Source organism: Urtica dioica, chromosome 2 (assembly GCF_054948205.1).
Source record: "Urtica dioica subsp. dioica isolate 48M chromosome 2, U.dioica_male_clone48M_v1_H2, whole genome shotgun sequence".
In the NCBI taxonomy this organism is placed as follows: domain Eukaryota; kingdom Viridiplantae; phylum Streptophyta; class Magnoliopsida; order Rosales; family Urticaceae; genus Urtica; species Urtica dioica.
This window is the reverse complement of record NC_142757.1, coordinates 40,169,759-40,191,976: the sequence shown is the minus strand read 5'-3', so window position 1 is coordinate 40,191,976 and position 22,218 is coordinate 40,169,759. Positions and strand designations below refer to the sequence as shown.

General features: G+C 37.7%; 1 protein-coding gene and 1 pseudogene across 1 annotated transcript; one reads left to right on the top strand and one right to left on the bottom strand.

The window, feature by feature from the left end:
* The first annotated feature begins 519 nt into the window (after positions 1 to 519).
* LOC149404722 (uncharacterized) lies at positions 520 to 4,331 on the top strand. Its single transcript, XM_089607086.1, has 4 exons — positions 520 to 691; positions 3,061 to 3,479; positions 3,574 to 3,690; positions 4,053 to 4,331. The coding sequence occupies exons 2-4, from the start codon at positions 3,114 to 3,116 to the stop codon at positions 4,128 to 4,130; spliced, it is 561 nt and encodes a 186-aa protein (XP_089463212.1). The 5' UTR covers positions 520 to 691; positions 3,061 to 3,113; the 3' UTR covers positions 4,131 to 4,331.
* Positions 4,332 to 20,422: 16,091 nt separating this feature from the next.
* LOC149404721 (uncharacterized) lies at positions 20,423 to 21,813 on the bottom strand (annotated as a pseudogene).
* Positions 21,814 to 22,218: the final 405 nt, after the last annotated feature.

The following is a 22,218-nucleotide window of genomic DNA, read 5'->3' as shown; positions in this document are numbered from 1 at the left end:
ATACTTTCATTATTTCAGATCTAGAAAATGAAATTTCTTGATTGTAGGAACGTCAAACAAATTTGGACTGATATGAGCTTTAATTGGATCGTCATTCACTTTTTTTATTATTTTTTATTTATTTATATATATATAGAGACTGAAGCCCAATTTCTCTTCTACAGCAAAAGAAAAGGAAATGGAACACCTTAATTATCATGGGCTTAAGCCCAACTTCGCGTCAATATATTGAACAATTTTATATTTCCAGTACGTGGATTGCTTTGCTTATAAAGAAACACGTCATCTCTTTTTTTTATTTTCACCGTTCTTCTTATCTCTTTGGAGTTTGGCCCCCTATCTCGAATATTCAGTGTAAATAAAAGAAAAGACGTTTCATCTTTCAATTTCTCCTTCTTTAGCCTAACTTTTATTCGACCTCCCTAGTTTCGAAATTCTTTTACTTTTATGTATATATATATATATATACACCATATTTTTAGTTTTTATTTATTTATTATTTTTTTTTTTTAATGAATTTAAGTCCCACACACAACGTCCGTCGCAAGTCTTATCTAACAATCCCATATATAAATCCCCAAATACTGAAATCGAATTTGGGGATTTCCTCCATTGAAACTTTCTTCCAAGTCAATACAGGTCGTCGAAGAAATCTCGATCGACTTCGTGCAGAGTTCATCCACAGGCACAGGTTACAATCTCATATTCTTTTCTGTATCTGTCTCTATTTCTTTGATCTCGTTCCCTGCTTTGCCTCGATTTCATTTTTTTAAATATGTGTTAAGAACTTCCGTCGTTAACGAAGCACTTGTTGTTTCTTTGGCTTTATATATGTCCAATTTTATTTCGTAAGCAGAAATCTTATGAAGCTATTGTAATGTAAAAATGTTCAGGGATATCAATCATCACTCCCTATATTAAGACAAACATTAAACCACGAACAAAGCTACAGATGGGAAACTCAATAAGTATGAATCATCATAACATGAAAAAGTCATAATAGTTCAAAAGTACTTACCACGCCACAAAAACCTTTCTAATTGGTCATTGAAGACAGCCCAAATGAGTTCACAAGCTCTGTTTTCCCGTTATTGCCCAAGTTACTTCAGAACTGATTCATAGTATTAAAGAGAAAAAACTTGGGCAACTTATGTTCAAATGCAAATGCAATTATAGTTTGTGGAGTTTGCAAAAGGCTAATATCACAATTTTAATTAAAATAATAGTAATAATAATACTGATAAGAGAAAAATATCATTTACGTGCTGTTAGTTTTGGGTGGCTTTCTCGAACGAATAAGGACCACCCATCGGTGCCAAGTTTTTGGACTGAGGCTTTCATGTGATCTTTATCTTGAACCCATTATTGTTAGGCCGAACCCAAATTATACCCAAAGTATATATTATATGTACTACACCAATTATTAATGGCAATAACAAATATTATATATCGTATACAACAATCTGTAGCAAGATTCTTAAGTAATAGCCCAATATGCTTAAGTAAATAAACATTATGATTATTCTATGTCCATGGAATAATATTTTTCAAAAAAAAAAATGAATGATCACAATAATATGAAAAAATGGAAAATAGTACGAGTTTTATTATTAGAAACAAATGTACCACATAATAATGAAAGATTAAATAATTGAACCAGGTCCCACGTTTTCTACATGATCTTTAAATTTCTTTAATGGTATGTCATCAGTTAATAGATCGGCACTCATCAACTCAAGACTTATGTGTTTAATGATCAAATTTCATATATTACACGGTCCTGTATGATTAGATACTTTATGTCGATACGCTTCTTTCAATTTTCACTTTTGTTATTTATTCCGCTAAGCCAGCTGAGTCTGAGGGTCACAGTATAACTTCAGTGGTAGCCTATAAATTGAGTCTATAGATCTAAGTTCATTTACAAAAGTCTTCAAACAAATGTCATGCGATGTAGCCTCAAAACAAGACACAACTTTAGCCCCCATAGTGAAAGTAGCAATCATTATATGTTTTTGCATTATATGTTTTGTGCTTATCCAAGACATGGCTCACCACCTCGCATAAAAAAAATTTGAATTTTCTTGAATTCATACAATACAGCTAGCGATGTCAGCAATCACTCATAATTCATCAGTCTGTCTGTATTTTTTTTTTTTTTTAAGAAAACTGTCTGTATGTTCTAGTTTATCATTTCTTTTTGTAAATGTGTTATATGCCGAGATCTTTTTGTCATCCTCGAGTCGACTCACAACACGGAAATGATATTTTTCTCTTATCAATATTATTATTACTATTATTTTAATTAAAATTGTGATATTATTTGCTCTAAGAAGTAAGAACCAAGCCTTTTACAAACTCCACAAACTAAGATTGCATTCTTATTTCCTTGTCCCACAATGAAAAATTGAAGTAATTGTTTTATTTTTATTTTTATTATTACCTAATTTGAATAGGAGTGAAAATTTTCCCTGGTGAAGAGGAAGAAAGTCTTAGAACTTAAAAACTCTTATAAATGTCGGAACAAAAAAAAAATAAAATAAAGACAATGCTTGACATCACAATAGCTTCATAAGATTTCTGCTTAATTTTTGGGTGCAATTTTATGTCAATTTGCGACGAGTAATTTTTATTTAAGACGGATTTCATTCAATGCATACCAATTACTTGGTTTATCAACACTTATTGTTGTTAAATTGTTTCGACTGTTTCTATGTGTTCATTTTATCCATTTACTCTGTTTTTTTTTTTTTTTTTTTTTTATATATATATATATATATTGAGCTTGATTTGAATTTGTTCTAGCTATTCCGAGCTTTGCAGGGAAAAAAAAAAAGCTCTTCCGAGCTTATACTTATTCTATCTTTTTTGTGGCTGGTTTAGCTAGAAGTTCATAATAAATCTCAAGTATGAGATTTATTTTGGGCATTATAATTTCGGACTATACAATAGTCGGAACTAATATGGAAATCTTTGAATTTTGTTTCCATCAAAATCTTGGGCATTATAAAAAAAACATTGGAGGACTAACTAAGTAAATAACTTCCGCGACATTCTCAGCGACGTAACATTTGTATCGAGACACTTCGAAATCCAAAAAGACGCAAAGAGATATGGCTTCGAACATCATACTCACGCACAACTCGAAACTATTCCACGGCTCTACGAAGAAGAACGACGACCGGTCGTATCTGAAATCGAAATCATCGTTCCTAAGCGACAGAAGCCGGATCCGAAGCCGCCGTACTTATCGTCAAAAAAACAATGAGAAACGTCTCAGCTCCACGATATACGCTGTGACCAAAGGCTCGGCGGAACCGAGCAAATCAGAGGAAACTGTGCCTTCTTGGGCCAAACCGGGCTCGGACGAGTCTCCTCCGTGGGCCCGCGAAGGCGGGGAAAAGCCCACCTCAGAAGCCGGGTTCGAGGCTCCGTTCTTCGTCTATCTTCTCGCTTCCGCTTTTTCAGCAATCGCAGCTGTAATTTTTTTTTCTTCTTTTGTCCCATTTTCAGCTAAAAATTCCTTCAACTTGAACTCATACCTAATGAATATTTTTTTTTTCTTGATTTCAGATTGGTTCTATTTTCGAGTACGCAAACCAAAAGCCGGTTTTTGGTGTAGTGAACCCCGAAAGCGTGTTCTACGCTCCATTGCTTGGATTTTTCGTGTTTGCCGGCCTTCCCGGTTCAGTAAGTTGTCTGATTTTATTAATTCAATGAAATTTTAGCAGAAATGGACACTAGATCCTTATACAAGTAGCTCCATAAACTCGCTTTTTAACAAAATAGTCCTCTAATTTTTTGTTTTGTAGCATTTCAGTTTTTTTCATGTACACATTTGTATTTTCAACAATCCTATCCCACTTAACTGACTGGTTAAGTTTATATCACTAAAAAAATAAAAATAAAAATAATTTAAAAGAATAAACGTTAATAATTAAGTGATGATATTTTTAATCAGCAGCTTGAAGACTGTTTTACTGAGGAATGACAAAATTGGTGAACAAAATTGCCACTAGTATAATTCAGTACATAATTTTATTTACGTATAGGCATTCCTGTGGTTCAAATCCGTACAAGTTGCTAATAAGGAAGCTGAAGAACAGGACAGAAGAGACGGGTATCGGTAGAGATAAATTACTCTCATCTCTTATAAAGTTTTGTTTATGGAATTTCAATACTTCTCATCCATTCTTCAATGGCTACACATTGGGAATTCTTCAATGAATGCTCAATTACTATGAACTTCATAGCATGTTGACTATTGGAAGATTGATACTAGTTGTATAAAACAGATTTTTGTATGCTAAGTGGTGTATTTATTAATTATATTTTAATAGCGTTTTAGTAAAATGCATATTAAAACTAAATTATGAGGTAAATAACAGCAGTGGAATTTATAATTACAAGAAGAAAGAAGAATGAACCACAAAATTATGAGGTTAACAGTCATATATGTGCGTCAAGCAAATTGTATGTGGTATGTGGTATGTGAACATACTAGGAAAAAACCAACTAGACTATAAATGCATGTATAATGTTTAATATTTTGCTTAGCCATAAGCTTTATAGAACAATGTTGATCTTGTAGGGCTACTTTATGTTTATATAAATATATACATAACTTAAACGTTTGACATTGCTAAATAGCTAACATTTCGTAAATCTTAGGTAAATAGTCACTGTCTTTTATTTACAAGCGTAATTTTACAAGAATACCAATACATATCATTCTCGCCCAAATGTTGGCTATTTAAATGAATTTGAGAAATCGCCCCTCTTAACACACGATTAAGTCAACTAAATAATCAATTTCCAAATTTAAACACATAACACAATTCAAATTTAAATGAATGACTCACAAAAATATTCAAATAAAAAAGTAGAATAAATGTGTTAATATGTGTCAATAATTGTAAATATTATGTAAATACGTAAAAATGTGAACTACGATTTTAAAGAACATAAAATCAGAAGAATAATTGTTGCGTATATTTTGGGCATTGATATGTTATCAGGAATCCACGAAATAATGTAGAAATAACGGATTTCTATATTTTTGGAAATATAAGAGAGAATTTAAAATTCAAATTTTAAAAAAATTGCCTAAAATAAATTACTGAATTAATAATCAAAATTTAAATCAAAATCCGGAAATAAAAAGGAGGGACAAACCTGGAAAGCATAAAATTTTATGATAGGGTCACATCATCTTTATGGTTATTTACTTAAAATTTACGAAACGTTGGCTATTTAGCAATGTTAAACTTTTAAATTGACTATTTTCCTAATGGCCCATATATATATATATATATAAATAAAATATATTAGCTTGTATATAATACATGGAATATATCATATAAAAACATTATGTTTTTGTGATTATATATAGAGTGCAATAGTGACGTGGCAATGTAAATATGTTGATTATGTATAAATACTCTTGACTGAGATCAAGAATCCTTAATGAGAATTACAACCGCTCTAATTGAGTTCAGTTAGTGTCATTCATTCTCTCTCTTTCTCATTCTCTCTACTTTCTCAGATCACGTTTCTCTACATGGTATTAGAACTCTTGGTCAATCAATGGCGGAATCTCAAAACCTAGCTCAGCCAGACATTCCTACAAACACCTTCAACACTACTTCTTCTTCCTCTCCACCTGATCCAATCGTCTCTATACAATCGCCAAACACAAATAACTAGCAATGACTTGTACAAATTTACTTCTACAAGATACTCGGCATTATCAACAACCTTTCTATCTCAGATGAAGTGTTTGTCATCATCATTTCAGCAGCAGCAAACTCCAAATTGGCACTCAAGACTTGGACATCCATCAGCAGCCATTGTTCATTAGGTTTCATCTCTCTGTAATGTAAAATCATGTGTTAACAGTGAATTTTGCAGCTTTTGTCAACTTGCAAAATCACATAGATTGCCTTTCACTACATCAATACTAGAGCTCAATTTCCTTTTAAACTAGTTCATTCAGATTTGGGGGGTCCTTGTCCTGTGCAAACTGCCAATGAAATTTGATTTTTTTTGCTCTTTATTGATGACTTCGGTCGTTTCACATGGATTTACTTACTCAAGGCTAAAGATGAGTGATTGTCATACTGTATGAAGTTTCAGTCACTAGTCTTGACACAATTTGATACGCAGTCACTTCAAACTGACTAGAGAAGAGAGTTTCTATCTATTTCTAAACACCTAGAGAGCTCACACGTTACACACAGAGTGTCATGTCCATACACTAAAAAAAAGGGGCTGGGTTGAGAGGAAAAACATGCACGTTATGGAAAAGGACAAACTTTTATAACTGAGGCTTAAGTCTCACTTGAGTAATGCTTCTATACTTTTCAAACATCAGTTTTGATAAATAGATTGCCCACACCAGTCCTCAATCTGAAGAGTCTATATGAAGAATGTACATCAAGCAACCAAGCTATGATCACTTGAAGGTGTTTGGTGTGCTTTCCTTACACGCGCACTACCACAAAAAGGCCTTTTAACTATAGTTTTTGAATGTAGTCTATATAATTTCTCTACGGTTTTTTTTTTCTGGCGTCTATTGCACCGGAGTCTTTCCACTTTGAATAAGACTTCGATTTTTTGCCGTAGTTTCTTATACTATCCAAAACCGTAGAGAAACTAGATCACTACGATATTTACTTGTAGTTTAAACTAAAACACTACATTTTTTATGTAGTTTTTGTTGTTAAATTAATTTATATACTGTATGAGTATGTATATATAATGTAGTGATACTTTAAGACTACTTCTTTTTGATGTAGTCTAGGATTGTTTAATAAATATATATAGTATATGACTATGTGTAAAGACTGTACTTATATTTGTAAGACTACATGAGTTTTATGTAGTGTAATAGTATCAGGTTTATTAAAGTTACATCTATTTATTGTAGTGTTTGTACTTGCATATTTTGAAGACTACATTTTTTGTATGTAGTTTTTAGGTTGTTCATAAGGCAAGACAATTAAGACTATAGTTCAATATCGTAGTGTTTCGTTATTTGCTTGCTCAGTCTACGTTTATTATACCGGAGTCTTAAATAAAATTATATATTCAATAACTTATATATTTAATAAATTATATATTTAATAAAATTATATATTTAAAACCATCAAGTTTTAACCAAGCAGCCAAAACATGCATTGTCCAGGCTTATTCAAGAGTCATTCAACGAACACCAACAATGAACTGAAATTGTAACTCCTTATCTGATGCAAGTTTCACTGATATAAAATTATCCAAACACAATCTGATTTATCGATCTGAGAGTTTAGTCTTAACACACACATAACACAATTTGTACAATTAGTGATAAAAATAATATGACAAACTTCATAAAATACATGTTATGAGTAAGACTATCACAAAACAAGTACATGTCTTGAAAAAATCTATTTCAAATGACATAACTTCAGGCTAGCATAATTTATTGGACCTCATGAAAGTCACATATTCATCTACTGTATTTTTGTATTATTATATCACCATTAATACTATGTATATCGCGCATATCATTACCTTACCGTTGCTCTACGCATTCTTGAGCAAGTCGAGGATGAGGTTGGAGTACTTCAATGGCCAACGACCATGACCAGTGGACTGTCTGTTCTTAGTATGAGAAGTACGCTCAACTCCGCCATAGAATCGTGCAAACATAATCTCCCGTTTGTGGGCACAAACATCCTCCAAGTACCTGTAAGTAAGTCATTCCACAAATTATTATTGTACCTGTAAGAAAATACACCCAAGCACAAGATGTGAAGAGAATTTAGACTTTTTTGTGTCTTGAAAACCAGTACTTTCTAGAGTGAGTGGTTCGGCTCTGCCAGGAACCACCATGGTGGACTCTCATCCTCGACGGTTCCGCTCAACAGCAGAATTCAATGGCACTTAACTCTCTCTCTCTCTCTCTCTCTCTCTCTCTCTCTCTCTCTCTCTCTCACACACACACACACATACACACACACACACACACACACACACACACACACACACACACACACACACACACACACACACACACACACACACACACACACACAATTAAATACACACAAGCTAACTTACACACACACACACACATTGTTGTCTTCATTTCAAACTCCAACATAAACATAGAGGTAATAAAGCAAAAGAAAGAAAAAAAAAAACTCACAGCTCAATCCTTTCGTTCGTCCACAAGAGATACCACCCTAATTTTGAAGAACAAGTAACCTGTACCTCTAGTTAGTTGACTTTCTCGGGAACGATACAAAAGCTGACTCGCTCTTCTTCTCGTCCTTGTTGTCATTCTCGTCCTCAGCTCCCAATCTTCATCAATTCAATTCCTCGTCGTCCATCCTGTCCTCGACACAAAATACTTAGACATGATTCTATGACAAGGGTGTCCTTGCCACTTTTAAGGACACCCTCTAATATTTTCCTATATGGAAGCATAACTAAGCAAGCTACCTGGAACCAAGAGACGACGTACTAACCCCAAACCACCATCTTCTTTCCGATCACTCCATGTTTACTGCAGTGAGAGGAAGAAAAACAATATTATAACAAAAATCTGCAGAAGTTTAAGATGATGAAACAAAACCTCCATTAACATTCTGTGCGAGATATAAGTCTGTCCGTGAGACACAAAGTCACATACCCTGATAGCTTGGTGGGCACAACTGTGATACCATGCGCTTAATTTCAGAAGCATTCAATGGATGGTGATACAATCACTAGTACAAAAAATACCTTTGGGTGCGATTTTTTTCGCACCCAAAAGTCAATTTTCGCACCCAAAGATATCTTTAGGTGCGACTTTTCCGCACCTAAAAGTCTTGGGTGTGAAAAGTCGCACTCAAAAGTCTTGACTTTCGGGTGCGACATTTAGGTGCGACTTTCCGCACCTAAAGTCGCACCCGATATTTTCCCGCCATGACCATTGGGTTGGGTGCGACTTTTCGCACCCGATAGTCATTTGTGGGTTAAAAGAAATAGTGCTTAAGATGTCGCTCTATTATAAAGTAACTTTAAATCTTTGAAAAACGTAATTATTAGAAGTGCTTTAGTTGTCACCTGATTTAAAAGTGACTTCGATTCTTAATTTATTTATAAAAATAAAAAGCAACTAAATACGTTCAGCCTCAAACTTTGAAACACAATATGTCCTCAAGATCCACTTATGTCCTCAAGTTTTGATGAGTTTTAATCCTCTAAACTATCTACATATCACAAATTCCAATTTTGGTTAAGAGAAAAAAAAAACCTCATTGAATCAACAATATCAACATGTTTAGCAAAAGGAAATAGAGCAAGGGTCTCTATTGAGCGTCTTTACATGCTAATCAATAAATTAGTACTTGAAATCTTAGCTACAAGCAACTTCCATGATATGCTCTTTTTGGAAAACCAAGTAACATTGTTCTGATTCGCATATACCTCCCATCCATCGCGTTAGCTAATTAGCAAGATTTTCAGACCAAAAATCACCATTCCCCTAAATCGTTAACAAAAATAGTGAGATTTCAGACAAAAAATAAGCGAGATAGCTAAAGGCCAAACCCTAATTTGAAAAAATCCAAAGGCCGTGAATAGCCCCCGAGAGGTTGCGACAACGTCCCTGCCGCTTCTGGTCGAACAGATCATCCCAATCGAGCCGATGAACCTCACTGTCCAGCCTCACTTCGTCGTCGCTCGCATGGCAGCTCCACCATTCCTCGGACAGCGTCCTCGCCGTCCCGAACCGCTGCCCCGTGCCCTGTCCAGGCCACCTAAACCGAGCCTAACTCTCGACAACAAACTCGCAACAAAACCAAAGCTTAACAACCATATCAACAAATCCGGAAAAAAACATCAAATATGAAACCAAACGTTATTATCAGATTAAATAAAATACACCAAATTCTCAGATTCTTGACCTCACGACCAAAACAAACCACTTCATATCGTTTCAACCAAAAGCACACTCACAAGTCTCGGCCAAAACCAACAGAATAAACCCAAGCTTCACCAACTATATTAAGAATAAGTTTCCACTTCAAGCAACATGAGATATAATTTCCCGACAAAACAAAGGGTACAAGACTAACAACAAACCCTAAAAACATCATCTCAAACACACGGCCAGATTAATCAAAGATTCAAAACACAATCAATCACCTAGAATCATCATTGAACCAACGCTATATGAGCCGTTTTCAGATTCTAATAACTCGAAACCCTAGAATCTCCATAATCCCTAAATCATAGAAATCAAACCCTAGAGATAAAATTCTTCTTACCTCGGGTGAAATTGGTGGGGTTCGAGTCTTCTTCAGCACTCTCTCCTTCTTTTCCCAGCGATCTCTTCTTCGGCACTCTCTCTCCCTCTCCCTCTTGATTGGGATTCACCGTCCGACTCTCGCTCTGTCTCTTCTTCCTTCTGATTGAGCTTAACAGCAGTGAGGACCGGAGAAGAGGAGAGATATATATAGTGAGCTGGAGAGAGAGAATGAGAGAGAGAGAGAGAGTAGGATAGAGAGAGAGAATGAGAGAAGACTTACCGGCCGGAGATGCTGTCGGACCGGGGCGGAACGACAGGCGAGCTCAGGCGGCAAAGAGGACCAGAGAAATCGAGAGTGAAAGCGTGAAAGAGATAGAAAAAAGCTCAGACTGATTTTTTTTTTATAACCTGACCTAGAATTTGGGTGCGACAATAGTCCTTTTGGGTGCGACTTTTCGTACCCAATGGACCTTTTGGGTGCGACTTTGTCGCACCCAATGTTTTGACCGGTCAAAATTTATACAAAGGGGGGAAAAATACCGCTTAAAACATTTGGACTTTTGGGTGCGACTTTTAACCTTGATTTTTAGGTGCGACTTTGTCGCACCCAAAGGTATTAATGAACTTTTGAGTGCACTTGTCGCACCCAAATTTAAAAAAATCAGCAAAATTTTTTAGTTGCTTCAACGTCTTTTGGATGCGACTTTTCGCACCCGAAAGTATTTTTTGGTGCGACTTTTAGGTGCGAAAAGTCGCACCCAAAATTCATCCGCACTGAAAAACTGTATTTGTAGTAGTGCATAAATGGTGACCAAGTTGCAAAACCCAACTCAAGAAAGGACGAAGCAACCACCTTTTCAAAGGATGGTTGACCACATATATCCAATCAACAAGTCAATGATACAACCAAACAGTATTAAACCAAATCCAACCAAACAATCACAGCAAGCACATACACATTCACGTACACACCAGACCACATGCACACTAACCAGAGCTAAGAACTAAGCATTAGAGTCCGGAGTGTGACTAAGATAGATAGAAAGAGTCAGAGAAAAGAGAAAAGAGAAAAGAGAAAGGCAGAGGGACATGGACACACACAAAAACAAACGCACACACTCAGACACACTCACATTGTTGCAGCCACAAACACACACACATTTATTCACTCTATCATACACATACACACCCACTCTCAAACAGACAGCACACACACACACACACAAATACGCACACATACATTCAATTAAACTATTATTACCACTCAAGAGAACTTCTATATTTCTATAGAACTGACCAGGTGTTATTGTTGCACATTTCACAGCAACATTGTACCTTCCAGGCAATCAGGTTTAATAACGAAGTACAAAGTTAGTTTAATGAACAACAATACAATTGATAAGAAACTAATGAATGACATCGAATTCGAAGATTCTTATGGAAAAAAGTAAACACGCTATGAAAGCAAAACTCACTTGAGAGTTGCTTCAGCGCTCTCCACCGTTACTTTGTCATCAGTGGCATCTCGGTTCAGTACTCCGAAATCTAAGTATTCAATGGACCATGAAAATAAGACACAAAACAAGGAAAAAAATATAAATAAAATATAAAAAATGAAAATAATTAGACTAACCAACCTTGTTGAGACTCGGGTCGATCACAGCCAGAGGCTGAGAAAGCATGGTATTTCTTGGCGAGCTTCTTAACAATCTTCTTGTTCGTGTTAATTTTCTTCAAGGCCTCGACATCCATGTAGTCGAGACCCATTTTCTCGGTCTAGCAACCGAAATCACTCGGCAAAATTCCAAAATCACTCAACCTAGTTCTGAGTTGAGAAGCAAAGAAATCCCCTAATCTGAATCTCATTAAAAAAACATTACCTTCCTCACGAATCCGACATAAAGAAGATAAATTAGAGGTTTAATTACCCAGGATAGTCAAACTTTGGTGTCGATCTCGTTTGAAGAGCACAAGAGGCTGAGGAAGCTGACAGCGGCCCTGGTGAACGGGCAGGAAGCCCTGTCCATGTACATCCCTTACATCGAGGAAGTTGACTGCTAACCAAGAATTTGGAAATAGCGCTGCTTATGTATACCAACTTCCGTATCCGATGGAACCCCCCATTATGCGCTCTCAACCTTCGGCAAGATCCGCAAGAACGGCCTCACCAGCTAAAAAAAAATTAAACCAGTGTCGTCGCTGAGATAATATGAACAAAAATGAAGTTTTATAACCAGTGTTGACAAAATATTTTTCAGCTAGTGATATCAACCACAATCAAGTTTCATTTTAAATCCTTGTATTTGAAACCTTAACTCGGAAAAAAATAAAACTTAATTCATGAATCAGAACCGAACAGAGGTTACACCCAATCCACAAAAATCATTAAGCCAATAAGCTTCAAATCAAGAAATTCCAATAAAATCCTAATTTCCCAAACTCTAAAATTTAGCAATGAGGAGAGGAGTCGGAGATTACCTTGAAAAATTTCGACCCCACTGCTCTTTCTTGAATAAATTAGGATTTCCGAAATTAACCCAATTTTTTGAATAAAAAATCCAAAAAAAAAAAAATTACCTTGAATGATTAGATATTGTCCTCGTCTGTTGAAATTTACTTTCTTCGAAATATATTCCTTAAATTTCGAGCAAGAAGAAAATAACGAATCAAGGATTTACCTTGACTGAGTTAAACGCGACGACCACCGCCTCTTTCCTTGAGGAGTCTCTGTCTTTCCCGCACTCGCAGCCTCAGAGCTTCTATCAACGTATCTCTCTCTCTCTCACTTTCAATATCTCTCTTCCTCTTGATTTCCATATCAACCCAGTTAGCAAGCTTCAATCAAGAAATTCCAGACGAAACCCTAATAAATCTTTGAGATTCGAGGTCATTAAATCTATGTGGTGGTGGTGGTGGTTTTTGTGGTAATGATGGTCCGGTGGTGATTTAGGTCAGAAGAACTTTTATTTTAAGGGGGAGAGAGAGAGAGAGAGAGAGAGAGAGAGAGAGAATATACTCTAATACTTATTAGTTTTGGAGTTTTCAATGAAATGTTTAGAGGGAAAATTTCCCTCCTTCTCAACTTAGTGAAAATTTGACCCATTTTTTAATTTTTTTAATTTTAGTCTATGTTTTTATATTGATCGTAGAGAATATTAAGCTAATCTCTCCAGTTTTAAAACTGACTAGAGTCTATTAACTGCCGAAAAAAGGATGACCATAGTCGACTTCAAAAGACTTTAGTTTTAGACAAAACTGTAGACTTTTAAAAAAAACTGTAGTTGAAGGTATTTTTTCTGGTAGTGGCGTCCATTCAACAAACACAAGCTTGAAGAAAGGTTTATTCATTGTGCTTTTATGGGGTACGTACAGCTTAAAGCACAAGGCTATTTGTGCTTAGATATTCCTGCTCACATGTTCTATATATTAGTCGTTAATCAAGTACAATGCCACCTTACCCTCTTATCAAACCCACACCTCACTACCTATACATGTTGCCATATCCATAACTGTGCTCAGCAATCCAATCCCAACTCAAACGTCCCAGATACACTCATCAAACCATGACACTCATGAAACACACACAAATCATACAATAATCACAACACCAAATATAATCTCATCTCCAATCCCACAACCCACTCACTCCCCAAATTCTAATTCATCATCCAGAATTCAACCCCAACACATAAATAACCAAACAAAAACCACTACAACTAACATTACTCCCATACCATCATCCACTTAACCTTCCTTACAACCAACTCAACGTACACATACCATGGTTACCAGATCAAAGACTGGACACTTGAAACAAAAAGCATTTCACGCAAAGATACAACTTTCACCATGTGACCCTGATAGTCACATTGAGGCTCTAAAAGTTTAGCATTGGCAACAAGCTATGCATACTGAGCTAAGTGCTCTCCATCACAATGGCACGTGGGAACTCAATGCAGCACCACCAAATGCATAATTCATTGGCTACAAGAGGTTTTTCCGTACGAAGCTCAACTCATATGGGAGCCTAGACAAGTACAAGGCACGTTTAGTTGCCAAAGGATTTCACCAAGTATTTGGCTTCAACTACTTTGATACTTTCAGTCCAACCATCAAGAAAGTCACAATCCGAGTAGTATTGTCTATTGCTATGACTCAGAACTGGCAATTGAGACAGATAGACATGAACAACGCTTTCATAAATGGTGATCTAGTTGAAACTGTGTGTATACAACAACCACCGGGTTCAAAGATCCTAAGTATCCACATCATATATGCCACTTGAAGAAAGTCTTGTATAGCCTGAAACAAGCTCCACGAGCCTAGTTTTAAAAGCTCAAGTATTCTTGTAAAATAGAGACTTAGTTAGTCAAAGGCAGGTACTTCTATGTTTGTCTTTCATTCAGGGTCCAGACTATTGCTACTACTTGCCTATGTTGATGACATTATCATCATTGGAAATGATAACATGCTGATTGATCTTCTGGTCAAAGATCTTCACTCATCATTTTCCTTAAAAGATCTTGATCAACTCAAGTTCTTTATAGGTATTGAAGTCAAAAGAACAGCCACTCAACTACATCTCACATAGTCAAAACACATCAGTGATCTACTCAGAAAAGCAGAGCTCAGTGACTTAAAAGATTGTTCCACCCCGATGGTTACATCACCTATTCTATCAGCCAAAGATGGGGTACCACTAGCTGATCCAACAAAGTATAGGAGCATTGCGGGAAGCTTGCAATACTGCACTATAACCCGCCCTGACATCAGCTTTGCTAGTTAACAAGCTCTGTCAATTTATGCATGAACCAACTGATGTGCATTGGCAAGCTAAACGTCTTCTACGTTATCTGAAGGGTAAACCTCACCTTGGCCTCACTCTGCACAGAAGCATAACTCTTGATGTCTCTGCCTTTTTGGAAGCTGACTGGGCCAGCTGCCCTGACGACCGCAAAAGCAATGATGGCCACTGCATTTTCCTTGGCTTAAACTTAGTTGCTTGGTCTTCAGCGAAACAAAACGTCATGTCATGATCTAGCACTGAGTTTGGGAATGGTGCAGTTGCTTCAATAGTTTATGAGCTTACCTAGATACCATCACTACTACGTGACATTGGCCTTCCTTACTTTCGCACTCCAACAGTCTTATGTGACAATCTCAGTACAACGTGCTTAGCGGTAAATCCAGTTTTGCACTCACAAACGAAGCATGTTGAAATCGATTTTCACTTGTTCGTGACAAGATCCTTAACCAGTGTCTTCACGTGCAATTCACTCAATCAGAAGCTCAACTTTTTGATGGCCACACAAAGCCTCTTGCCACTGCACCATTCACTTGTTTAAGAACGAAGCTCTTCGTACTTCCATGTCCTTCACCTTGAGGGGGGATGTGATTATATATAGAGTGCAGTAGTGACGTGGTAATTTAAATAGATTGATTATGTATAAATATCTTGACTAATTAAGATAAAAAATCGTTAATGAGAATGACAACAACTCTAACTAAATTCAGTTAGTCTCATTTATTCTCTCTCTTTATCTCTCGTCTCTACTTTCTCAGATCACGTTTCTCTTTAGTTTTGAATGGAATTTTTTTTATCTTACACGAAAAATATAGTATAAAAAAATATTCAACTGGATGTTAAAATCTTCCAATGTGTTTATAGTTCAGCGATTATTTGTTACGACAAAATATAATTGAATTTTTTCTGATATGGTTATTTTCTCTGGGTTCAAGTAAGTTTAAGGTTTGCTTTTCAAAATAAACTGTGAACATGATGGTTTTTCAAACACAAACATAAAAAAGTAGAGATTTCGTATGATAGTGAGCAAGACAGAGATGATCAATGGTTAAGGTAGGAATTACAGTATGGTCAATTAAAAAAATCTTGAAAATATAACATTGATAAAAATTAAAGTTAAAATTAAAATTTTCAAAAGTTAAAAGAGCACTTAGTTATTGGTCCTTCATGTGGCTCCGCTGCCCAAGATGATGGGAAATAGTCTCAACCAGTAGCAACTTTAATATTTTGGACAAAAATAATAGCAATTATATGACAGCTGTATACTTTAATGTTTATAGTTATTATTAAAAGTGTCCAAAAATATAATTGCTATTATTTTGATCTAAATTATCAAAATTGCTACTAGTTGAGACCATTTATCCAAGATGATTGTCTTATTAAATAAAAAACATACTCTTAGGGCGTAAAAAATGGTATTGATTGTGTCATCAATTTCAGCAGTTTTTATGATATTTTTCCTATTTCTCAGTATGTATGTGTTACAAAATTGGGTGGGTTTAATTAGCACCGCGTACTTATAAAAATGGCCCATCACATGCGATTCCAACTGAATCTATTTATTCTGCTAGGAATCTTTATACCCTAGTAACCCTACCCAACTTTTAAATGTCCATTCAAAGTGATGTAATTTCATTCTTTGTCTTGAGATTATTTGATGGTCGATGTTCGGAGAAAAATAAAACTTGAGCAGGAAATATAAAAAACGTCTCTTACATAGGTCTTTTGTGCTAGTCTAGTTTCTTCTCGAATTTTAGGTCCTCTCGTAAAGATGGCCATGCAAAAATACGCCCACTATTATTTTTCTTTTGCCTCTTATATGGGGTTGCCAACCTGGTATTTCATTACCTTTTCCATGACGGATGAGTGCTTCTATTACATGTTTAAGGTTGTAGAACTCGATCATATTGTGATTGGCGTTGGGGGAGAAAGCTCCGCATTTGTGTTATTCACCTTCACAACGTCCTTGATTGGAGGTAATTTTAGAAGGTTTTTCGTGTGCTTAGTAAGATAGCGATATTAGTCGAACTTATAACAGCAACCCTTTTACAAAATAATAATAATAATAATAATTGTTGGTGTTGGGTTTCCCTCATCAATATTGGACTCAGTGGGGTAGATGAAGAACTTAGTTTATGTGTAGAGATCAATCTCGAAGCCCAGAGGAATGGCCCATGATGAAAATTTTGAGTTGAGACGTCCGCCTCTTAGCCCGGCCCAAGCAAAGGAACAATGACCTAACGCCCCTTAAGTCAGCTCGTCACTTTCAACTACCCAAGGTGATGCCATCTTAGCTCGGCCCGGCTCAGTAAAAAAAACTCATTCAAGCGGTGACAAGGACGTTGAAGACTAGTCAACTATGATATTCTCAATCGCCCCAACATGACTTAGTCCTGAAGATTTAGGGATTCAGAGAAAAAGAGGAAGTCTGAATTGATGAATTACAAAATACAATAGTCTAGGTATATATAACCCTAATACAACCAAAAAAGGGAAATAAAGAAAAAAAGGAAATAATCCTAAATACAATAATAATAATAATGACTAATATATTATATATATATACGCTAATATCCCCCCTCAAACTCACAATGCTACAACAATAAGCATTGAGAGTTTGTCAACTAAGAAGCGGAAGCGCGAAATGGAATGAGCCTTCGTGAATAAATCGGCAATCTGAAGTGAAGAGGGAACATATGGCAATGTGATTGTACCAAGCTGTAGATGATGGCGGGTGTAATGACAATCAATCTCAATATGTTTGGTTCGCTCATGAAAGACCGAGTTACGAGCAATCTCAATAACGGCGTAGGATGATGAAGAGTGACACCCAGATTAGCAAGTAACCAGCGTAACCAAACAATGTCACATGTAGTCGTAGCCATAGCGCGATACTCAGCTTCAGTGGAAGAGCGAGAAATAACATCCTGCTTCTTGCTCTTCAAAGAGATGAGTGAATCTCAAAGGAAAACACAGAATCCAGTGGTGGACTTGCGATCCGTAAGATCACCAGCCCAATCAGCATAAGAGTAAGCGTGCAACTCCAATGAAGACGAGGAGGGAAATAATAGACTCTGAAACTGAGTACCACGAAGATACCTGAGAATGCGTAGAACAGCAGCCCAATGAACTGTGGTAGGAGCAGTGACAAACTGACTGACAATATGAACAACATGCGCAATATCAGGACGAGTAACCGTGAGATAAACCAGCTTCCAACTATCGTGCGGTATAGACTGGGATCGGGCAAAGGAGACCCATCAGATGGAGAGTAGCGTGCATTGGTTTCAAGAGGAGTATCAACGATTCTGTTGTCAGTGAGACGAGCGCGCTCAAAGAGATCTGATATATACTTTGACTGAGATAAAAGGTAGCCCTTCGGAGAAAAAGCCACCTCTATACCCAGAAAGTAACGCAACAAACCCAGATCTTTCATAGCAAAACACCGAGCCAAGTCAGACTTCAACGATTCAATCCCATCATAATCATCGCCGGTAATAATCATATCATCAACATACAAGGACAAGAGGATACGACCTGTACTTGTATGCTTGACGAACAAAGCGGAGTCATGCTGACTAGGAATGAAACCAAGGGAGGTGATCACAGTGGAGAACTTCTCAAACCAAGCTCGGGGTGCTTGTTTGAGACCATAAAGGGCTTTACGCAGCTTACATACATGACTGGGCTGATGCGCGACACCAGGAGGGGGTGTCATGTAGACCTCCTCGTGAAGATCACCATACAAGAAGGCATTCATCACATCCATCTGAGATATCTCCCAACTATGTACGGAAGCCACAGCGATCAGAGCGCGGATCGTCGTCATCTTTGCGTCTGGTGCAAAAGTCTCTTCGTAATCCATACCATACTCATGAGAATAGCCTTTAGCAATAAAACGAGCCTTGTACCGCTCCACGGACCCATCTGATTTGGTCTTGATCTTATAGACCCAACGAGAACCGATGGCCCGCTTCCCTGACGGCAACGGTACGAAGTCCCAAGTGTGGGTTTGATGTAGAGCAGTAAGTTCCTCAGCCATAGCAGTCTGCCAAAGGGGGTCAACAACAACCTCTCTATAGGAAAAAGGCTCAGACAAAGAGTGAAGAGACACGAGAAAGGAAATAAAAGATGTAGAGTATGAAGAATAGGCAAAATCGGGAAGTTTAGTGGACTTACGAGGACGGGTGGACTGACGCAGAGGAGGATGATCCGCAATCTCAAGTGATGGCTGAGCAGTCGTAGCAGGAGGAGTCAGAGGCGTGTGTGTATCAGGAACCAAAGTATCAATGTGAACCTCATCGGTGTCAATATCAAAATGATCAATGCGAATAAGATCATTCTGAGTCATGTTATGAGAACTAGCGGGAACAGAGAAGAAATGAATATGCTCTAAAAACACAACATGACGAGAGACATACAATTTTTGACTGACCGGATCAAAACAACGATATCCCTTTTGACCAACACCATATCCCAAAAAGACACACAAGGCAGACTTAGGAGACAATTTATCGCGCTCAACGTGAGGTCGGAGAACGAAACAAGTGGAACCAAAAACACGCAAACTGGCATAATCAGGGACTTTTCCAAACAACTTTTCGAAATGGGACAAACCTGAATTATGAGAGGTTGGGATTCTGTTTATGACATAGGCAGCGGTATGGATAGCTTCCCCCAAAAAAATACTAGGAACCTCGGCAGACAGGAGAAATGAGCGAGCAGTCTCAACAAGGTGACGATGTTTCCTTTCAGCTACACCGTTTTGTTGAGGTGTGTCAGTACATGAGGTTTGACGGATAGTCCCATCGGAAGCAAGTAACTGGCAAAAATCGTTAGAAGTATATTCACCTCCTAAATCACAACGAAAACATTTAATGATAGCAGAATGTTGTGTTTTTACGAGGGCTCTAAAATCACGGTAAATGCTCAAAAAATCAGATATACGCTTCATTAAATAAACCCAAGTGTAACGAGTGAAATCATCAACAAATGAAACGTAGTATCTAGAACCACCCTTAGTAGACACGGGAGCAGGTCCCCACACATCAGAATGCACAAGATCAAACGGAGCAAGAGAAGACGAAACACTTTTATGAAAAGGTAAAGCTGAAAATTTTGCAAGTTTACAACCACTACAATCAGAAATATCCTGGGAGTTCAAATTTCCTAAAACTCCCGTAGAAACCAAAAAACGCAAACGAGACGCTGAAACATGACCCAAACGAGAATGCCACAAATAAAAGTCACACGACAAATGACTCAAACGAAAAGAAGATAAATTCACACTAGAGGCAGCCACATCCGTTACTTTCATCCAAGACATAGAGTCCCCCTGCTTACGGCCTGTCCCAATCACCATCTGAGATTGCGGATCCTGAACACAACAAGATGAAGAAGAAAAAGTGACTACGAAACCAGAATCGGTCAATTGACTAACAGACACAAGATTTAAAGCAAGACTAGGAATATAGTAGACATCAGGAATGGAAATATGAGATGTAACAACAGAACCAAAACCCTCTGATGGCATAGGGGTGCCATCGGCGGTCATAATGGGTATGGACGAGTGAGGGGACAAAGACACAAAAGATGAAAAATGAGGGGACATATGGTTAGAAGCACCCAAATCAAGTATCCAAATGGAGGATGGTATACCTGGGACTGACGATGAAGACAAACCTTTAGAGGAAGAGGCTGACATGGCATGAGGCTGAGAGGCAAGGAACTGCTGGAACTGCTCAAACATGTACGGGTCCACAGATGGGGCAGCAACGTCGTTGGTGGGCGGAGGTGTCCATGGAGGTGTCGGACGAGGTGCCCACGGAGCCGGTGCATGAGGTGCCCACGGAGCCGTTGGACGTGGTACCCACGGAGCCGTCGGGCGAGACTGAGGCTGGGTTGGGCGTTGTTGCTGCTGCTGTTGTTGCGGTTGTGCTCTGTCCCTGCCTAACTTCGGACACTGAGCCTTCCAATGTCCCTTCTCTTTACAGAAGGCACATTTATCCAGAGGGTGTGATGACCTGGACGTACTACCAGCAAGAGAACGGTACGGGGCAGCAAGGACAGCAGGCACCGCGGGTGATGGACTCTCCTTGTCGATCTTGGACTTGAGATGAACCTTTTCGGCCAGCAGCTCGTTGACCACAGAATCAACTGAAGGAAGAGGACATCGGTGAAGAATCGCACCACGCAATCCCTCAAAGTCGTCACGAAGGGCCATCAAGAACTGAACCAATCGCTGCTCTTCACGCCGAGAGATGTAAGCCGCCACTGCCCTCAATTCAGCCGACTCAGTCAATGCCAACTGATCCCACAATGAGGACATGGCAGAATAGAACTCTTGAATACTCAAGCCGTTTTACCGAAGCGCACGAATATCCATCTCCAACTGATACTGTTTGGCAAAATTAGACTGAGTATAGAGTCTCTCTAGATGTCCCCAGACCTCCTTCGCAGTCTCGTACTTCGTCAACTGAGCACCGATCGAGTGGGTAACAGAGTTGTTAATCCACGTGACAATTTTCGCGTTGTCAGACTCCCAAACATCAATCGAAGTTGCAAAATCTTCAGCCTTCTCATCGGTAGGCTTACGACGCACACCCGTCACATAACTCCACATCGATTTTCCACGCAAAAAATTCCTCATAACATAACTTCAATATGAGTAATTTTTGCCATCCAGTTGAACACCAATTGCCTGAAGGGAATCATCTCTACGACCCGCCATATCGAAAAAATCACAAATCCAAACACTCCAAAAACAACGAAATCCAAACAAACAGATAGAAACCCCCAAATTGAAATCCGAAAACGAAATCAACAACGCATCCAAACAGCACCGAACCGATGAACAGGACAATCACTCAACCAATTACGACATCCACAAATCAAAAAAAGGAGGCGAAAATACCAATGATACGGACGAAAAACGTAGCTCGATCCGCGAACACCGTGCTTGGTATATTAACTTTCTTCAATCAATTAACAAAAGCCATGAATGGAGAAGATGACTCTGATACCATGAAGATTTAGGGATTCAGAGAAAAACAGGAAGTCTGAATTGATGAATTACAAAATACAATAGTCTGGGTATATATAACCCTAATACAACCAAAAAAGGGAAATAAAGAAA